This window comes from Peromyscus leucopus, chromosome 15, assembly GCF_004664715.2.
Source record: "Peromyscus leucopus breed LL Stock chromosome 15, UCI_PerLeu_2.1, whole genome shotgun sequence".
Classification (NCBI taxonomy): domain Eukaryota; kingdom Metazoa; phylum Chordata; class Mammalia; order Rodentia; family Cricetidae; genus Peromyscus; species Peromyscus leucopus.
The window spans coordinates 62,771,552-62,789,402 of record NC_051076.1 but is presented as its reverse complement, the minus strand read 5'-3'; the positions used below and the strand labels follow the sequence as shown (position 1 = coordinate 62,789,402).

General features: G+C 43.3%; 1 protein-coding gene across 1 annotated transcript in view; it reads right to left on the bottom strand.

Moving 5' to 3' along the window:
- Positions 1-17,851, bottom strand: part of Nckap5 (NCK associated protein 5) — an 841,775-nt gene that overhangs the window by 94,474 nt on the left and 729,450 nt on the right. Inside the window, 2 exon segments of the mRNA XM_028874923.2 lie at positions 8,793-8,874; positions 17,247-17,424. Of these exon segments, the coding sequence (XP_028730756.1) occupies positions 8,793-8,874; positions 17,247-17,424 (260 nt within the window).

Sequence of the window (17,851 nt, the reverse complement as noted above, 5' to 3'; positions counted from 1 at the left end):
CCATATAGATGAGATATAGTAGCGCATGCCTGTAGTTCCATCACTCAGTAGGCAGAGGCATGGATGACCAAGACTTTAGGGTTCTCCTCAGCTACACAAAGAGTTTGAAGCCAGCCAGAGTTACATAAGACATGGTGTCCAAAAAGTATGAAATAGAACAACAACAAAAAAAAACCATATACAAACCCAAACAAACAAACAAACAAATGCCAAGGAGTCATGTGGAAAAGTATCTGGAATAAATGGATTTGTGAAAGTTGTGCTGTAGAATATTTTTAGAGGTGCCCAGGTCAGCTCTGCATTACAATGGATTTCTTGAAAATTCTCAATTTTCCTTTCTGATGCACATCTATTGTTCAAGCCAAGAGCACCCTGTTTCTATCTGTTTTCTCAGTCACATGGCATCAGTAAGTCAATTTTTCCTTCTGACTTTTTCCAAAGTCCTCACCTGATTGGGTCTAGAAATTGCCTCTTGTCTTGAGATAATGCTTTTCTCAAATATTGTAGACTTAATATATATATATCGCTAGGAATCCTGGTGGCTTTTGACATGAAGTCTTTTTAGTTTATTTAGTGTGTGGGAATGGACAGGGGGCAGACATATGTATGGCTGTGTGTGCAGGGTTGTATGTGTACATGTGTGCAGGTACAAGAGTGCCTGAGGCCTCTACACATATATTCATTCATGTGCATGTGATCCTATCCAGTCATGCACATGCATGCACACACAAACACATGTGCGTGAGCACACACACACACACACACACACACACACACAAACACACACAGAAATTTTACTCTTATTCAAACCCCTGAAAATCAGGGCTTCTTAATAAATCCTATAATTCCTGACTTGTTGGAAGAATACAGTGTTGGAGTTAACACGAAATGTAATGGACAAAATTCAGACGGTAAGATCCACCATGGACAACTATGGTTAAGCATATTCTATCAGGGTTTGGATACGATACAGCAGGTAGCTCTCCTGCTTCTTGTTCTCAATTTAAGCAAAGTCACACAAAGAGCCTGCGGGACCTTCCTTTTCTCTTACAGCCAAGGACACAAGCACAAGCCTAATAGACTGGCACCAAGGCAAGCCTTCTCCCTCTGCTGTGTGAGTGATCCTGTGCCCATTTGCCCTCATTTGAACCTGCTGTAGCCTTACCTCCACAGGAACAATCCTCCTTCGTATGCCTCCTCTGCCCTTCTGCCCACACTGAACTGCACACTGGCAATGGAGGATGATGAAGGAGCAAAGAGCAGTCCTGTCCCAGAGAGGTAAAATGGACCCTGTCCCAGCTGGTTCAAGTTCACTGTATGTGGCTCAACATAACTGTGTCTCCCATTTAAGCTTTATGGAAGAATAAGTTTATTAAAAAAATAACAACAACAACAATAACAACAACAAAAACCAAAAAACCTCCTCTTTTTCTGTTCCTTATATAAGGTGGGCCGTATAGGTTTCCTTGTTCCTCACCGCATCATTTGCCTAAACAAGTACTTTGATTGCCTCAGACCTACAGTTTCCAAGAACTGCTCTTAACTAGGGATAAACGTTTATTTGAGTGCTCGTTGTAATGCAAATATCTGATATGAAAGAGTCCTGATTAATTTGTTTCTATAGTGATGTGACTTATCTTTCCATAATAGCTGACATCTAGGAGAAGGCAGGAGTAAGAGGGTGAGACACCCCCCACCCCCCCCCCCAGGAAAATGGAAACGCACAGGTTTGTGGAGGTAAGGCACTCCACGGGACTTCTGATCACTGCCCATTCTGTAAGTCAGCCCAGGCTGGGGAAGGAGGGAGAGGAGGTAACACACTGGACTAGAAGAATCCCTTTGGGGCAATATCAGTTCTTGGGACAACAAGGAGAACTCTCCGAACAGGATATTTATACCATCCCTCTAAGGCTCAGGGAACATGATGGAAGAGGGAACAGAAAGAACATAAGAACCAGAAAATGGGGAGAAAGTCTGTGAAATGCTGTCTTCTGGGCGTGACACAGCCGTTACTAACCCAATCTCACAGCGGCTGCGGCCGCCCGCACTGGGCCTGCACAAGGCAGTCATGGTTCAGGGAGGGGCTTATGGAGCTCTTCTCCTCCCAGCTGAACTACTGGACATTGATGGATACCGGGGGAAGGACAATCATTGTCTTCAATTGGATACCCAATAGACAGCTCATCAGCCATAATGGCTAGTTCCTAGCCTACGGTTACACAGAAAGCCTGGTCTGAATCAGCTGGTCAGAAAACCGAATAAAAAGCCATGAAGGGAGGAGAGGGTTGGCAGGGGTGTGAAGGAGAGAAGAGAAAGTACAGATGGTGAGAGTAACCAGAAGGTCTTATATACATGTGTGAAACTGTCAAATAGCAAATTTAATAAAACAGGAGTGCAAGCTTCAAGGCACTGTGGTATACCTGTCCACGGAAAGCTGGATGGTTAGAGTGGGATCATGTCCTCTGTCTTGCCGTGCTCTGGTATTGGCAAGCCTCTACAGAAGAGACTAGAAATATACCTAGGCAGTTGGAAAGATCAGATGGGACTCATTCAACCTTCAGCCACTGAGGTGTTTACTAACAGGGTTATTAGACAGCTGTTCTTTCTATGTCTTATGTTTTGATGGGTTCCGCTAGATTCTGTATAACTTCTTCCTCAACATCCTCACAGACATCCCTCTCTTAAGAATTTCTGAATCCTCTGTTTCTACCTGGGGAATTTTCTAACATTTTTATTACTTTTAGTTAGTTATTACTTTTATTTTCTTTTCCTTTCTCTTTTCTTTCTTCCTTCTCCTCCCTCCCTCCCTCCCTCCCTCCCTCCCTCCTCCCTCCCTCCCTCCTCCCTCTCTCTCTCTCTCTTTCTCTGCATGCATATGTATATGTACAGACATGCCACAGCACATGCGTGGAAGTCAAAGGGCAGCTTGTGGGATTCTGCCTTCTCCTTCCATTGTGGGACCCAGATATTGAACCTGGGCCACCAGGTCTGGTGACAAGTGCCACCCACTGAGCTGCCTTGCAACCATGGGAATTATTTTTGAAGTTCATCATTGGCTGATATTTTCTCTCTTTGTGTGTGCTTATGTACCTGTGTGTGTTCATGTCGGTTCACGTGTGCTCATGTGTGGGTGCACGTGCTCATGTGTGGATATATGAATGAAGGCCAAAGTTCAACTTTTACTCTTGTTTCCCAGGTGCACCCACCTTGATTTTTGAGACAGGGCGTCTCCCTGGACTGGAAGTCACCAAGGAGGCCTGGCTGGCTGGTAGTGAGCCTGGAGATCTACAAGTCTCTCCACTGTCCCACTGCTGAGATTAGGAGCATGGACCACTGCTGTGGGGTATTCTGTATGGCAAATGTGTTGCTCTGATTGGTCAATGAATAAAGCACTGATTGGCCAGTGGCTAGGCAGGAAGTATAAGCAGGACTAACAGAGAGGAGAAAAGAAAAAACAGGAAGGCAGAAGGAGTCACTGCCAGCCTCCACCATGACAAGCAGCTTGTGAAGACTCCGGTAAGCCATGAGCCATGTGGCAAGGTATAGATTTATGGAAATGGATTAATTTAAGCTATAAGAACAGTTAGCAAGAAGCCTGCCATGGCCATACAGTTTGTAAGCAATATAAGTCTCTGTGTTTACTTGGTTGGGTCTAAGCGGCTGTGGGACTGGCGGGTGACAAAGATTTGTTCTGATTGTGGACAAGGCAGGAAAACTCTAGTTACAGACCACCACACCCAGCTTTTTTTACATGGGTTCTGGAGATCAAACCCAGGTCCTCAGGCTTGCAAAGCAACTTTATCAATGGAACTGTTTACCCCCACTGGCTGATAATTTCAATATGAGACAACAGGATTTCAATTCTTTGAAAGCGTTTAACGCTAGGAGACAATTAAAATAATGGATAGGATAAGTCTATTGTAGTTAAAAGACAGGAGAGACAATCATCTGTGCTGGTGCCTCTAGGAAATTAGGCTAGCCATTTTCTTGCTGCTCATTAACCCAGAAATCTGACATTTATAAGGATTATGTTTTTTTTTTAAAAAAAATCCAGTGCCATCATTTCACTTGGTTCACAAATTTTTAACATAAACTGTCACTTTTACTTATGCACATGTATGTATGTCTATGTGAGCGTATGCTCATGGAAGTGCAGTTCCCAAGAAAGCAAGAAAGAGTCAGATCCCCAGCAGCTAGAATTACAGGTGGCTCTGAATTGCCCAGTGTGGGTGCTGGGAATTGAACTCAGGTCCTCTGTGAGAGCAGTATGTGCTCTTAACCACTGGGCTGTTGCTCCATCCCCTTAATTTTGTAAATCTTGCATTTCAATCTGGATCCAGTTTAATTAACAATATTTTGTTTTGTAATTAACCCATGGCACGCTGATTAAAACAACACAATCACCCCAAGCCACAGACACATAAACTTCAGACCATAACTTCCTTGGTTGTTCTCTGTTGGAAAGGTGTTAGTTGATATTTTTTTTTGAAGAGACATATATTTAGATTTGTTCAGGTACTGTTACTGAAAATATTATATTATGGCTATAAAATATTGCAAAATATATGATAATACTGTGCTTAGGAGCATCAGGGTGGAAAATAAATATTCTCAGTCACTATGATGGGATAAAGATAAAGTAGTAAATATTAGTGACTCTCATCTAGTCCCAGATGGGGAGAACCTTTAAAATGTTCCTGCTGATAGCTAGCTCAGAATTGGCATCAATCTTTTTCTCTCCGTCACTTCATACAACAGAAGCTGGAGAGGGATGTGTGCACTTTCCCAGCACCCTTTGCAGCTAAGGTTAGCTGTATGATCCATTTTCCAGTGACACTGTATTAGATAGAGACCACTGAGAACCTGGAAGGCTTTACCCTTCCCCATACTTTCTGTCTCAATGGACATGCCTAGAGTGTCAGGACTCAGTTTGCAACCCAAGGCAACGGGTTTGAAAACAGGAAACCTACATGGTATTGTTGACAGCAGAGGGAGATAAAATTCAAGAGGGCTTTTGGTGATACCATTGAAGTGCCACATGCCTCTCTTCCTGTTTCAGACTCTGAATCCTCTAATGGATGACTTTATTATTTGAGGGATTAGATTAGGATTTGCTGCTGCCACTGCTGTCTCCTTGTGGCCACAGCATTTTATTTACAGAGCTGCTATGACTGTGAAGCAGAATCTACCGTGACCCTATGACACAGACCATTCATCAGAAGCATCGTCAGGTGACTCACATCAGCGTTCTGAAGCATCATCATCCAGCAGAGTGCAGAGAAAGGGCATATTTGTCCAGAAGCTGAAGTCACGGAGCACCGGAAGGTTGACCAGTGAGACTGAGGGATTGGATTTTATGTTGTTCTAATTATAGTTGAAGATGCCCCATACAAAATGGTGGCAATCGAAAAGGAACTGGAAGTCTACTAACAACACTTAGACATACTGTAGTTCTCCAGCAAACATCAGCCCTGACATTCTATGGGGGTATATAAACACATGCGTTTGTGTTGTTACTGCTCCCTCTTTCTCCTGTTTTTTACTTTTTAAAGTTGTTATTGTCATTGTTTTGTTTTGAGACTCGATCTTCTATAACCCAGGCTCGCCTTGAACTCCCTATGCAGCAAAGGATAACCTTGAGTGCAGCACCATGCTTGGCTTATGTGATGGTAGAGATGGATTACAATGCTTTGTGTCTAGCAGGCAAGCGCTCTTCCCAACTGAACTACACTCCCAGTCCTCCTTAACTTGATTTACATTTCGAAATGATGGGGATTGCATCTAGGGCTTGGAGCACATTTGGCACGTGCTCTGTCACAGAACTCTATCTTTGGTCTGCTATGGATATTTGTTTTTACAGGCGCAAGAACTTCATTATGGGAAAAAAGGAGATTCAGCAAGGCTTTACAGACTATCAGGTTTGAAGGCTGTTAAACCATATTTAACTTGCATATTAGCTAACTATGCTGAACTGGTACCAATTAAATCCATTCACACTGACAACCATAATAAAAGGATGTCTTGGAATAATAATCTGATTCAGACTACACTCATTCAGCTGTTTGTGAAGACTTTTGTATTCCTAATTACCAATGAAAAGAATAATAATTGTGTGCGGGTCTCATTAAGCTGAATGGGTACAACAACACTCTGAGACACACTGTAAATTATAGTTCACCGAAGATGGCTGGGGATGCTGGAAAAATAGGGCATTCAGAGCCGGCAGTGTTTGGAGTCGGCTGCTAAGGGCATTCCAGGGAAAGCAGTGGACACAAAGACTCTTGGATACTGGCCACCTAAGTCATGCCTTAGGACTTACTATTCAGTTGTGATGGTTAGTGTTAATTTTCAACTTGACAGAATCTAGAGTCACCTGGGAACCCAAGTCTCTGAGCATGCTCACGGAGGATTATTTGATTATGATGATGGAGAAAGACCCTTAGTTGTGGATGGGGCTATACTTTAGGAAGAAGATCCGGAGCTGCAAGAACTGGAGAAAGGAGCTGAGGTGCTGAACACTGGCATGCACACACTCACTGTTCTTCTACATTTGGTGGTGAATGCAATGGGGCCTGCCGAATCAAGCTCCTGCTGCTGTGTCTTCACCAGCATGATGGATGGTATCCTCAAATCATGAGCCAGAATACACCTTCTGTCCCTTAAGTGGCTTCTGTCAGGGTGTGTTATCTCAGTAATAAGAGAACTGAGATGTTGGTACTGTCTGCCACACCTACATGTGATCGGGGACTATCCATCCCATCATCCCATGCTGAGGTGACTAGCCAGCACACCCATGTTCACAGCTACTCGTATCTCCTGAAGAACACTGAATGCCACAAATGTCCAAGGTGGTCTGGGGATTTGAAAACGAGTTGCTTCTTCAGTCTCCTCACAAAGACAAAAGTCACAGAAATGTCTTCCATCACGGTCTCCTCCCAGATGCTGAAATAAGGTGCATGAATCCCACTTCACTGGGAACATGCGTTTTTCATGTCTGGCGTCATGTACAACTTTAAGACACACAACTGGGCAGGTTTTAGGGTTGTAGAGCTTGCAGGGAGCTTGGAGCAGGAAGCCAACTGTTGTGTCCTTGTGGATTCATCTTACCTCTGACAGTACAATCAGGTTTTCCAAATAATTATAATTTGTTCTTTATTAAAAAAGAGCCACCTAACAAGTTGAAGTTAATTCAGGTCTAACTATATTTAGGGCTGTCAACAGAAATGTTGAGAAAACTGCATTGAAGGTTTTGACAAGTGAATTTACTTATTTTATTTGTTCTTGTAATGGTTAGTGTTAATTTTCAACTTGACACAATCTAAAATTACCTGGGAAGATTGTCTATGGTTATTCCTGTGGGGGAGTATATTGATTACTTTCACTGAGGTGCAAAGACCCACCTTAATTGTGGGCTGGACCATTCCACGGGCAGAAGGTCCGAGACTGGACAAATGGACAAATGGAGATGGGGAACATGCATGTATTCATCGCTCTCATTTTTGGATGTAATGTGACCAGCTACTTCCAGGACAATGATGGACCGCGCCTCTGAATTGGGAGCTCATAAGCAACCTCCTAAGTCGCTTTTGTCAGAATATTTTATCATGGCAGCAGGCAAGAAACCAAGACAGTTCTATATGGGAAACATCCAAATTTTTAAACATGTTCCTTTTCAGAAAGCAACCACCCTATATTCTTCATCACTAGACACCTGTAGTCATTGCTTCTTGAGATCATTCTAGAAAGGACTAATCTGAAAGTTGATTCTCTCCTCAGAAAAAAAGTCATTCATTCCCAGTGTCACGTCCCTTTGTACAACAGAAGCACAGACTCCTCATCTGTCTGCACTGTACTGCTTTACAAACACCCAGGCTTTCCTCACAGCTGTGGAACCGAGACCTCGAGCTTCATGTTTTTGCTTTGCTTTCCCTTTGTGGTAATGGGAATCAAACCCCAGACCTTGTGAATGCCAAGCAAGGACTCCATCAATTGAGCTAGCCCCAGGCCCAGGTCCAATCTACTTGTTTTATGATAGCATGTGTGATGGTCATTAATATTGTCAACTTGACAGGATCTCAGGTCACCAAAGACACAAGCTTCTGGGCATGCCCGGGAGGGATCATCAAGATCAGGCTAACCTCTGTATGAGAGATTATCAACATTAGGTTAGTTGAAGTGAGAAGACCTGACTTAAAAGGGGCAGCACCATCCTGTGGTGGGGTTCTAGACTGAATAAAATGGAGAAAGTGAGCTGAGCACCAGCGTCCATCTCTCTGCTTCCTGAGTGTGGATGTGTTATGAGCAGCTGTCTCGTGCTCCTGCATCTGTGCTTTTCCCCGCCATGATGGACTGTACCCTTGAACTGTGACCCCAAACAAACCCCTCCTCCCTGAAGCTGCTTTGTTAGGTATTTTGTCCCAGCAATGGGAAAAGTAACTAATATGACATCTAACCTTTCTGAGAAAAATGTACCACTTCTTAACTTCTAGAGCAGTGGTTCTCAGCCTTCTTAACGCTGTGACCTTTTAACACAGTCCCTCATGTTGGGGTGACTCCCAACCATAAAATTATCTTTGTGGGTACTTCATAATCGGAACTTTGCTACTGTTAAGAATCGTAATGTAAACATCTGTGTTTTCTGATAGTCTTAGGCGACCCCTGTGAAAGGGTCGTTCAACCCCCAAAGGTTGAAATCCACTGCGATAGAGGGAGGCTTGAGATAAGGCCTCTCTAGCAATGCACCAGGAGAATGTATCAAAGTGAGAGCCAATCACGGGACACTCGGTGCTTACCGATCACGTGGCTCTGAAGCGCAGAGTCAGCAACTCTATCTTCTTCATCCTCTCGTTCGTCTTCTTCGTTGACCTCTGCCCCCTGCAGCAAGAAGAGAGGAGAAGTTCTTATGCATTACTCTACGAAGATCTTTCGCAGCCCTCACAGCCATGGCATGCTCTGTAATAAGCGCATCACTGTAACTGGATGTACACACCTGTGTGGGAATAGGAACGTGGATGTACACTTCATTCTGCTTTGCCTTCATTGTCCGGCTTCATCCCAGGTTTTAATTAAGAGCCCACTTCCAGAATTACAAACCCAGCTTTGAATGATAGGACCAACAGGGTGCCTGGTTCTAGGCATGACTTCAAGATTAACTGCTTTGGGTTTAAAACTTTATAATGGAGTCATTCACACCAAGGTATTAGGAACATTAAGGGCTAAGGAGCCATAACTCCTCCAGAGTCACAGCCTGTTGCCATAAGTTATTTTAATAAGAACAAGGGACTATACATGAATCATATTTAGGTCTCATGACCCTTTCCTAGAATATAACTCTCTAAGAAAGTGTCTTTTTTTTTTTTTTTCATTCTTTCCATAGTGGAATGAATGAGGAGACAATGATGTGTACCCAGCGAATTACATCACCAAGGAACATTTCTAAGTCTCATATTAAAAACATTTCCTCCTATCTGGGGATCGTGCTCAGTTGGTAGAGGGTTTGTTTGGCAAGCCATGGATTCAACCCTAGCTCCACACAAACCAGGCATAATGGAACACTTTTAAAATCCTAGCCCTCACAGGCGAAGGCAGTACAATAAAAGGTCAAGGTCATCCTCGGCTACATAAGTAATTTGAGCCCACCCAGCCTGAGTTACAGGTGACCCTGTCTCAAAGAACAAACACAAATTTCCCCCTTTAAGCTGGACTAATCTAGTTCTGGATGGCAAAGCCTCAAAAGGAATGTCAGAGAGAATGCCATGGAGTTTTGGTACTTTACAGATGGGGTCCTGAGGGCTGGAAAACTTCCTTAAACTTGGTACATGTGTGTTAAATGGTAATACTGGGAAGAACACTTAAACCTTGGCTTTCTAATCTAACAGAAGGGCACTACAGACATCAACAATACCCATTATAAAAGGGCTGGGGAGCTGGATCACTTAGTAAGATGCTTGTCACACAGGCAAGTTGCCTTGAGTTTGACCCCTAAGCACCCATGAAAAAAAGCCATGTGTGGTGGTATGGGCTTTCCATTCTTGTAATTCCAGCTCTGAGGAAGGGGAAACGGGCAGATCCCTGTGGGAGCAGTGGGCAGCCACCCTAGGCCAGTGAGAGAGCCTGTCTCCAACAATCCAATGTTCATGCTGACTAAGGAGAGACAACTAAGGTTGACTTCTCCAGCCATTCCAGCATGCTCACACACAGATGCATGTGGTCTTCTTCCCCCAAACATACAAATAAACAAAAACAGCCAACACCTACGCCGTCCATGGCAGGAGCTCTGCAAAGACTTTACACATTGGCCTGGAATGCTTGGCCTAATGCTAGGGAATGGTGCTGCCCCCAACTCAGAAAGATGCACCCCGAGGCAGTAGAGATGATACATCATCATCCAAATGGAGGAGCTGAGATCTGGGCACAGAAACCCTAACTACAGGCTGGTGTTCATTTGCAGGAATGCCATGGTCTCAGATTTCTAGTCCATTACATTTGTGTGGACATGGTCTCAATACTGAGAGACCTGAGGTCAACCTCCACCACAGCTCCTATAAAACATATTTGAGCTGCTCACTGGGGCAGCCGGCAGCCACAGCATGAACTGTGGGGAGATCTGCTCAGGGGCTAGGGTGACCGTGATACCACCATTATTTTACACCAAATGACGTAGAAAGTCGTCTGTCTGCATACTGACCTGGGGGGTTAGATTTAGCTTCCTATTTTCGACCTCCTAGTTTTTCACACTTAGTGGGATAAAAACAATTATACTTTATACTTTATGACTGTGCTACATGTTGCTCTAGTCTCACCCAAGGCCCTGGCCCTGTGGACAGGCCCCGAGTTCCTTCCATTTTCTAGGCTTATTGATCTATAAAGGGCCAATGACCCAAGGGGTGGGGGTAGGGCTGGTGGGTTCGAAAGGTGTCCTTGTTTAAACCCAAGCTAAGGAAAGGGCACTATGAGAGGAAAGCTCATGTTCAGCTCCACTTATCTACACAAATAGATTTTAGTGCACACCGAGGATGTATTATTTAAAACTATTTGCCTACACAAGTCAGGAGCACACTTTATTTTGGCATCAGATTCTCTTCCTAATTATATTTTCATAGGCTCTGGTTTAAATTAATCTTTATCCCTCATCATGCAGCAGGTGGGATGTGGGAACATTCCTGGGAGGTGAGAAAACTCTAGATCATGATGGGAAATTTGCCAAAGATAGTGCAAGGTGGCTTTGACCAACAACTGTGGTTTAAATATAGGCTTCTCCTCCTCCTCTCCCTCCTCCTCCTCCTCTTCCTCCTCCGTGTGTGTGTGTGTGTGTGTGTGCATATGTATGTGTATGTGTGTGCATGCATGCGCACTCACGTGTGGAAGCACAAGTGTGGTAAGTATGTAGAGGCCAGAGGTCAACCTCAAGAGTCTAGGTGCCCTTCCTTGGGTACTGGCCACCAACTTTTTCTTTTTAAGACAGGATCTCTCACATGCCTGGAGCTCACTGATTTTGCTAGGCTGGCTGGCCAGCTATCTCTACCTTCTCAGTGTTGGGATTACAAGTGCATGCTACCATGCCTGGCATTTTATGTGGGTTCTGGGAATTGAACTCAGGTCTTTGAGCAAGTTAATGACTAAGCTAACTTTCAGGTCCCAAGTGCTGGCATCTTTGTCTTCTAAAAATGTATCTTTATTTAATCCATGCCCATTGTGGGGTTCTGCTTTAGATATCAGCTTGCAGGATGCAATCAGTAAATGTCGCTGTCTCCATCATGATTAATTCCAACTTCCAGAAGGACAGGAGGAAATGAGCTTGCAAAAGTCACAAGAGGCAAAAGCAATACCACAACCCACCATCGACTGATAGACACATGAGATTTCACAATTAAACTACATATTTGGGGAACTCCTCATTTGGAATTCTGTACATCTTTCTTCTATGAATGACTCTAACTCTAGGGTCTTCTGAAGTAAACAACAGTTTTATATCAAAACCTACTTGAGGGCTAAGAAGAACAATTCAGTAAGTAAAATTGTAGTGGGTAGCCATTCCAGCTTTGACCTGAAAGTTCCAACCCCCATTGAGGCTTCGGTAACTGTCACGCCTACAAGGCGGGGCCAAGAGAGGACCCTGAAGACCTGAGATCTGGATGCGCTGCCCTCTCTTGGTTTCCGGACCCTGGACACTACAGGTAGACCGAACAGAGTTCTCCACAGAACACCGCCGGACTGGGCTGTGTCTTCCCCAGACCCTGTAGCCTATCCCTTCATTTGTGAGTTACCCCACAAAATAAACCTTCCTTTTAACTATGTGGAGTGGCCTTAATAATTTCACCAATATAAAATCACTTTCCAAGAAAGTGTGAGGGCCCGAGTTCAAAACCCCAGAATCCACATAAAAACCAGACATGCTTGTGTAAGTGACTGTAATTCTAATACTAATGTGGAGAGATGGGTCGGGAAGGAAGGAGACTCCTCAGAAACTCTTGGGTTGTGAACAACAAAGAAAACATCCTGCCTGAAAGTCAGTTCTGGAAAGCGAGGACTGACTCCTAGGTTTGTGCTATGATCTCCACAATGCATCATGGGACAGATGGGGATACACACTGGGGGTGAGGGGGGGAGGGAAAAGGAGAGGGAGAGAGAGAAAGATCCCCTCCAAAGACCATGATTTTGGAAAATGAGTGAGCAGATATCTTTGGATAGTTCATTCCTTAGAAAACCCAGCAAGGGGAAGGCAAATGTGCAAGCTGCTTATTTGCATCAAAACAGCATTTAGAATGGAATCATTCAATTAAGGATGCTGAAATTATTACATTTTGCAGGACTTAATAAGATGATAACCATTTGTGTAATTATGGTACTATTTTCTGCTATTTCATCTCTGCGGTCCCATCTTAATGGGATGGTATTTGATGATTTTTTATTAGCAGATGTGATTTTCTTCAGAAGAGGTGACACTTGAGGAAAGAAAATCCCATCATTTAAATTAACACATGAGCATTAAAATGGCCATCTCTCTCCCATGCCCCATGGAGGTGTGTGATCCCCTCAACTTTGTTAATGATTTTTATTTTTGTCTGGAGGTGTTAAATAAGAGTCTGGTGCTGTCTTTCTTTAATATTGCTCTTCAGAAAAATGATCTCAACCTATAGAAAGGAACACTTCAAAGCTGCCAGCAAGCAGGGCACACCCAAGTTAGTCTTTCTAGGGGAGGCCTTCCCCGCCCTTCATTTAAACACATAAAACCATTTTAAGCACTAAGTAACATGGCCCTTGGTCTAAATTACATAAAAAAAAATTAGAGCTAAGTGGCCTACAAATGATGGCAGATGTGGGGACATAAGCCTTTAATTAAAGCTCTATGGAGAGAAAAGGATTTATTTTGGTGAAGCATGGCTGGTACTTTTACACATTTTATCTTAACTATACTAAAAAGGAACATGCGGCTACCGGTGAGCTAAGTGGTTTGTGAAATAAAGGGATTTGCTGATATATAAAAAAAAATATGGAAATAATCTTTGTTTTATTATCACCAGTGATTATTCATGTTAATTGTCAGTTCAACACAACCTTGAATCACCTAGAAGAGTCTCAATATGGGATTACTAACATTGGGTTGGCCTGTGGGCATGTTGTTGGGGGATTGTCTTAATATAAATAACTGATGTAGGAAGACTCAGCCCACTACGGGCAGTGCCATTCCCTAGGCAGGGTGTATGGAACCATTTGAGAGTAGAGGAACTAAGCTGAGCACAAGCACACGATCAAATGAGCATGCATTCATTCATTCTCTCTGCTCTTGACCATGGATGTGATATGACTAGCTGCTTTAAGTTCCTGCCTTGACTTCCCTCCAAAACAGTGGACCACAATCTGGAATTTTGAGCTACAATAAACCCTTTCTCCACTAAGCTGATTTTTGTCAGAGTGGTTTTTTTTTTTTTTTTTTTAATCACAGCAACAGAAAGGAAATAAAGATAATCACTAAACACGGAGATGGTTAAAAAGCCTTCTTGACTCCTGTGAATAAATATCATTTCACTGTTTGAAGAGTTGAGACCAGCGGTGCATTGTGTTGGGAGGTTTCAGAGCAGCCCTTTTAGGCCTGAGGCTATTGCTCAGGGGTAGGCTGCTTGCCTGGTGTGTGTGAGGCTACAGATTCAATGCCATGGCTGGCAGAAAGAAGAAAACCCTTGACTTAGCATTTGTTTCCTTGACAATGAAGTAGCGTGTGGATTCACAACAATGCTGTGACATCTATGGGGTTATCTGTCATTATTGTCTCCAACTAAACAAATACTATGAGAACATTGCAACACACTTTAAAGTAAGCAGAGGGCAAGCGTACCTTGAGCCCCGGAGAAGGAGGATTCCCTTGAACTCTGATTTTTAAAAGGTTCCAGGGTGTTCACAGTAATGAGCAATGGTATCAGAATATATGTTTCATTTTGCATCTAATCTCCTACATGGGATGGTAATGCATGATAAATATGCTTTCTTTGCTACTTGTTACTCAATCTCAAAGGAGACTATAGCATGGTCCTTCCTGAACTTAGTAATCTTATCCCAATTCACAAACATGGTTATGGGAACAGAAGAAAAAAGTAACAACATTATATTTCATGTTTTTAAAAGATGAGGAGCTGAGGATTTGGCACTGTGGGTAAAAGTGCTTGCTTCCAAGCACGAGGACTGAGTTTGGATTCTCAGAAGCCACAAACACACAGACACGGGAGGATGAATCTGCAAACCTAGTGTGCCTGTGATAATATAGGAGGCTGAGATGGGAATTCCCAGAAGCTGACAGGCTAGCGAGTCTAGACTATACAACAGAAAACAAGAGACCCTGTCACAATCAAGATGGAAATGTAGGCCCAACACATGAACACACAGTAATGACACAGCTGGTCATCTATCCAGGTTAATAATATTCCTTTATATTGAAAGCCTTCTCAGCATGACTAATTTGCTCTCTCGGCTAAGGGGAAAATTAGCATATCCCTATTGATTTTGTAGACTTGGGTGGGTTAGGTAATCTGTGTACTTCACAGAAAATATTAAGAGTGTTTCCTGCAGATACATTGGAAGGGCAGAGGTTCCTACTCTTTCCCCTGCGAATGATTTCAGACTTGGAAGGAAAGCATGTTAAATTACTTTAGCATTAGGAAGTAATAAGAAAACAAAAAATGAAATTGTAAAAGCTCAACACAGGCTCTTTTTTTTTTGTTTTTTGTTTTTTGGTCCTTCTGTACAGTGAAGATAGACCCTAAGCTGTCAGAGACATATTAAATGGGGCCTAGTTAAATGGAGTGCCTGTGATAAGGGGCTCGGCTGGGCTATCGGAGCCTTCCATCAGTAGGATTGAATTTCCAGCATATTGCACGCTTCTCCACGCTCCTTTTCTCTCTTTCCTTTCAGTGACACTACAAGGGCAGCTTCAGATATGCTTATAATTTGTGGTTTTATAATGCAAGGGACATCGATGTTTTCAAAGGAGGTATGATGTCATGTGAGCCAAGAACCAAAATGTGGGGAAAGGGGGAAAAAAAGTGCATTGAACAAAGTCAGCTTGAAAGAAAGACCTTAGAGCTCTATGGAGAAAATGTTTTTGAGAAGAAACATCTTCAGTGTGTGTTTGTCTCAGACGTGTTTGTGAAACCCCCACCCGAGGACAGTGAAGCTTCAGAAACTTGGGAACATTGATCAAGATTGCTGTTAGAATCTATTCTCTTACAATACCCCAACTTCCCCCCAAATGTGTATCTGTGAATATTTTTAGTGGGTATGAATACATGGGTAAAGTCATAGATCAATGTTGTGTCTTTCTCAATTATTTTCCAGCTTATAGTGTGTGTGTGTATGTGTGTGTGTGTGTGTGTGTGTGTGTGTGTGTGTGTGTGTGTGTGTGTATGTGTTGGGGTGAATGTACAAGTTTGTGAGGGTGTATATACATGTACATATGGTTACAAATGCATATAGGACAGATATTAATGTTGGATGTCTTTCTTAGTCACTAACCACTTTATTTTTTTTTTGAGACCAAGTCTCTCACTGAACCTGGACCTCACTGAATGAAGTTGACTTGGTGACCAGTGAGCTCCAGGGAGCCTCCTGTGTCTACCTGCCCAGGGCTGGCCTTATAGCAGCCTGCCAACATGCCTGGATTTTTACATGAGAGCTATGGATCCAAACTCAGGTTGTCATACTTGCATGACAAAGACTATCTCCCCAGTCCCAGATTAAAGCATTTCATGTCGGGAATATTTTGTTGTTTTAAGTGCTATAAAACATATCCACTGGAACACTGAAAAAAATCATGAAATCAATCACACAGCATATAATAAATTGTAAGGAGCATAAGTACAATGTTGAAGAAACTGGAAGACTATCACATGAAACTAGTCTATCCCAGGGAAATATTTTAAAAAACAACACACCACTTTACATAGCTCATTACTCTCTATCTCTGTAGGATTACCTGTTATGTACAACTTTCATAAAAAATAAACAGCACTTAAACCATCAAACAGTCCACACTCCTTAAGTCATCTGGCATGTTCGTAAGCCCCATCCTGCTCCTCTTCTGTTGCTGTTGATACTGGAATCATCAAAACAAACTTCCAGCCCTGGGTGTTGCTCTGAGATGCCACTGCCAGCATCCCTGGCTGGCCTTGGACCGAGATTATAGCATTGTCTGAAGAGAGACCTGAAGAACGCATTACTCCCCGACGGAACCACACCAACCCGAGGCTTAGCTGCCGCTTGTAGCAGCTGTCAGAGTTTCTTTCTTCTTAAAAAGTCTCTCTTCTCGGGTTAGGCGGATGGCTCAGGGGCTAAAATGATGCCATGGAAGTATGAGGGCCTGAGTTTGGATGCCCAGTAGCCACATAAAGATGGGCATAGTAGTGCATGTCTGTAATCCCTGCTAGATGGAGGCGGGGTGTGGAGACAGGAGGACCATGGGACCTTGTGGGCCAGTTAGCTTGCTGTGTGCAGCCATGAACAAGAGCTCCTGTCTCAAGGGGGGAGGGGAGGACTGGCACCAGATGTTGTCCTCTGATCTCCACACGTGTGTTAGCATATGGGCGTCCATACTCACATACACTTAAGCACAGAAGGAAGAGGAAGAGAGGGAGAAAAGGAGGGAGTTGGTGGAGAAAGAGATTAAACACAGTCTTTTCTCAGATGAGCACCCCCTTCCCCTAACCAGACCATCTCAGAACCAAGCATTTTTCTAGCCAGCATGGAGAAGCGCTTACCAGGGATTCTCTTGGTTTTTCCATATCGACTTTGGTTTTGATGTTTTTCTTTTGACTTCCTTGAGTGCTGACAGAGCTGCTGGTGAAACAGGAGCCCTGGGAGGTGCCCTCTAACACGCTCCTGCAGGAAACACCCTTTGATCCACTTTCTGTCTGGAGAGCCGCTTTCTTATCAACTCTGCAGGTAGAAAGTGATTCCTCTGATAAATTACATCGGCCGTTTTCAATCACACTCTTCTCCCCGGCCCTTTAATGTCTAAGGTAACCTCAGTGTGGCTCTTTGTCTTTAAACCTTTCAGTGCTAAGTGTTGCTCTCTAGCCCTGAGCAAAAATAGCTTCAAATAGTTCAGTAGTGTGTCAATTTAGATTTGCAAGGATAATAACTCATTTTATTACACTATTTATTATGTGTGCACATACAAACAGGTTTTTGTGCACTGGTATCTAAACAGTACACACACACACACACACACACACACACACACACACACACACACATACACATGCACACACATAACACTGAAGTTATAAGATGACTTCTTGCGTGTTATTCTTTAAATGAGATCCACCTTGTGTTTATGACACAGAATCTTTCATTGGCCTGA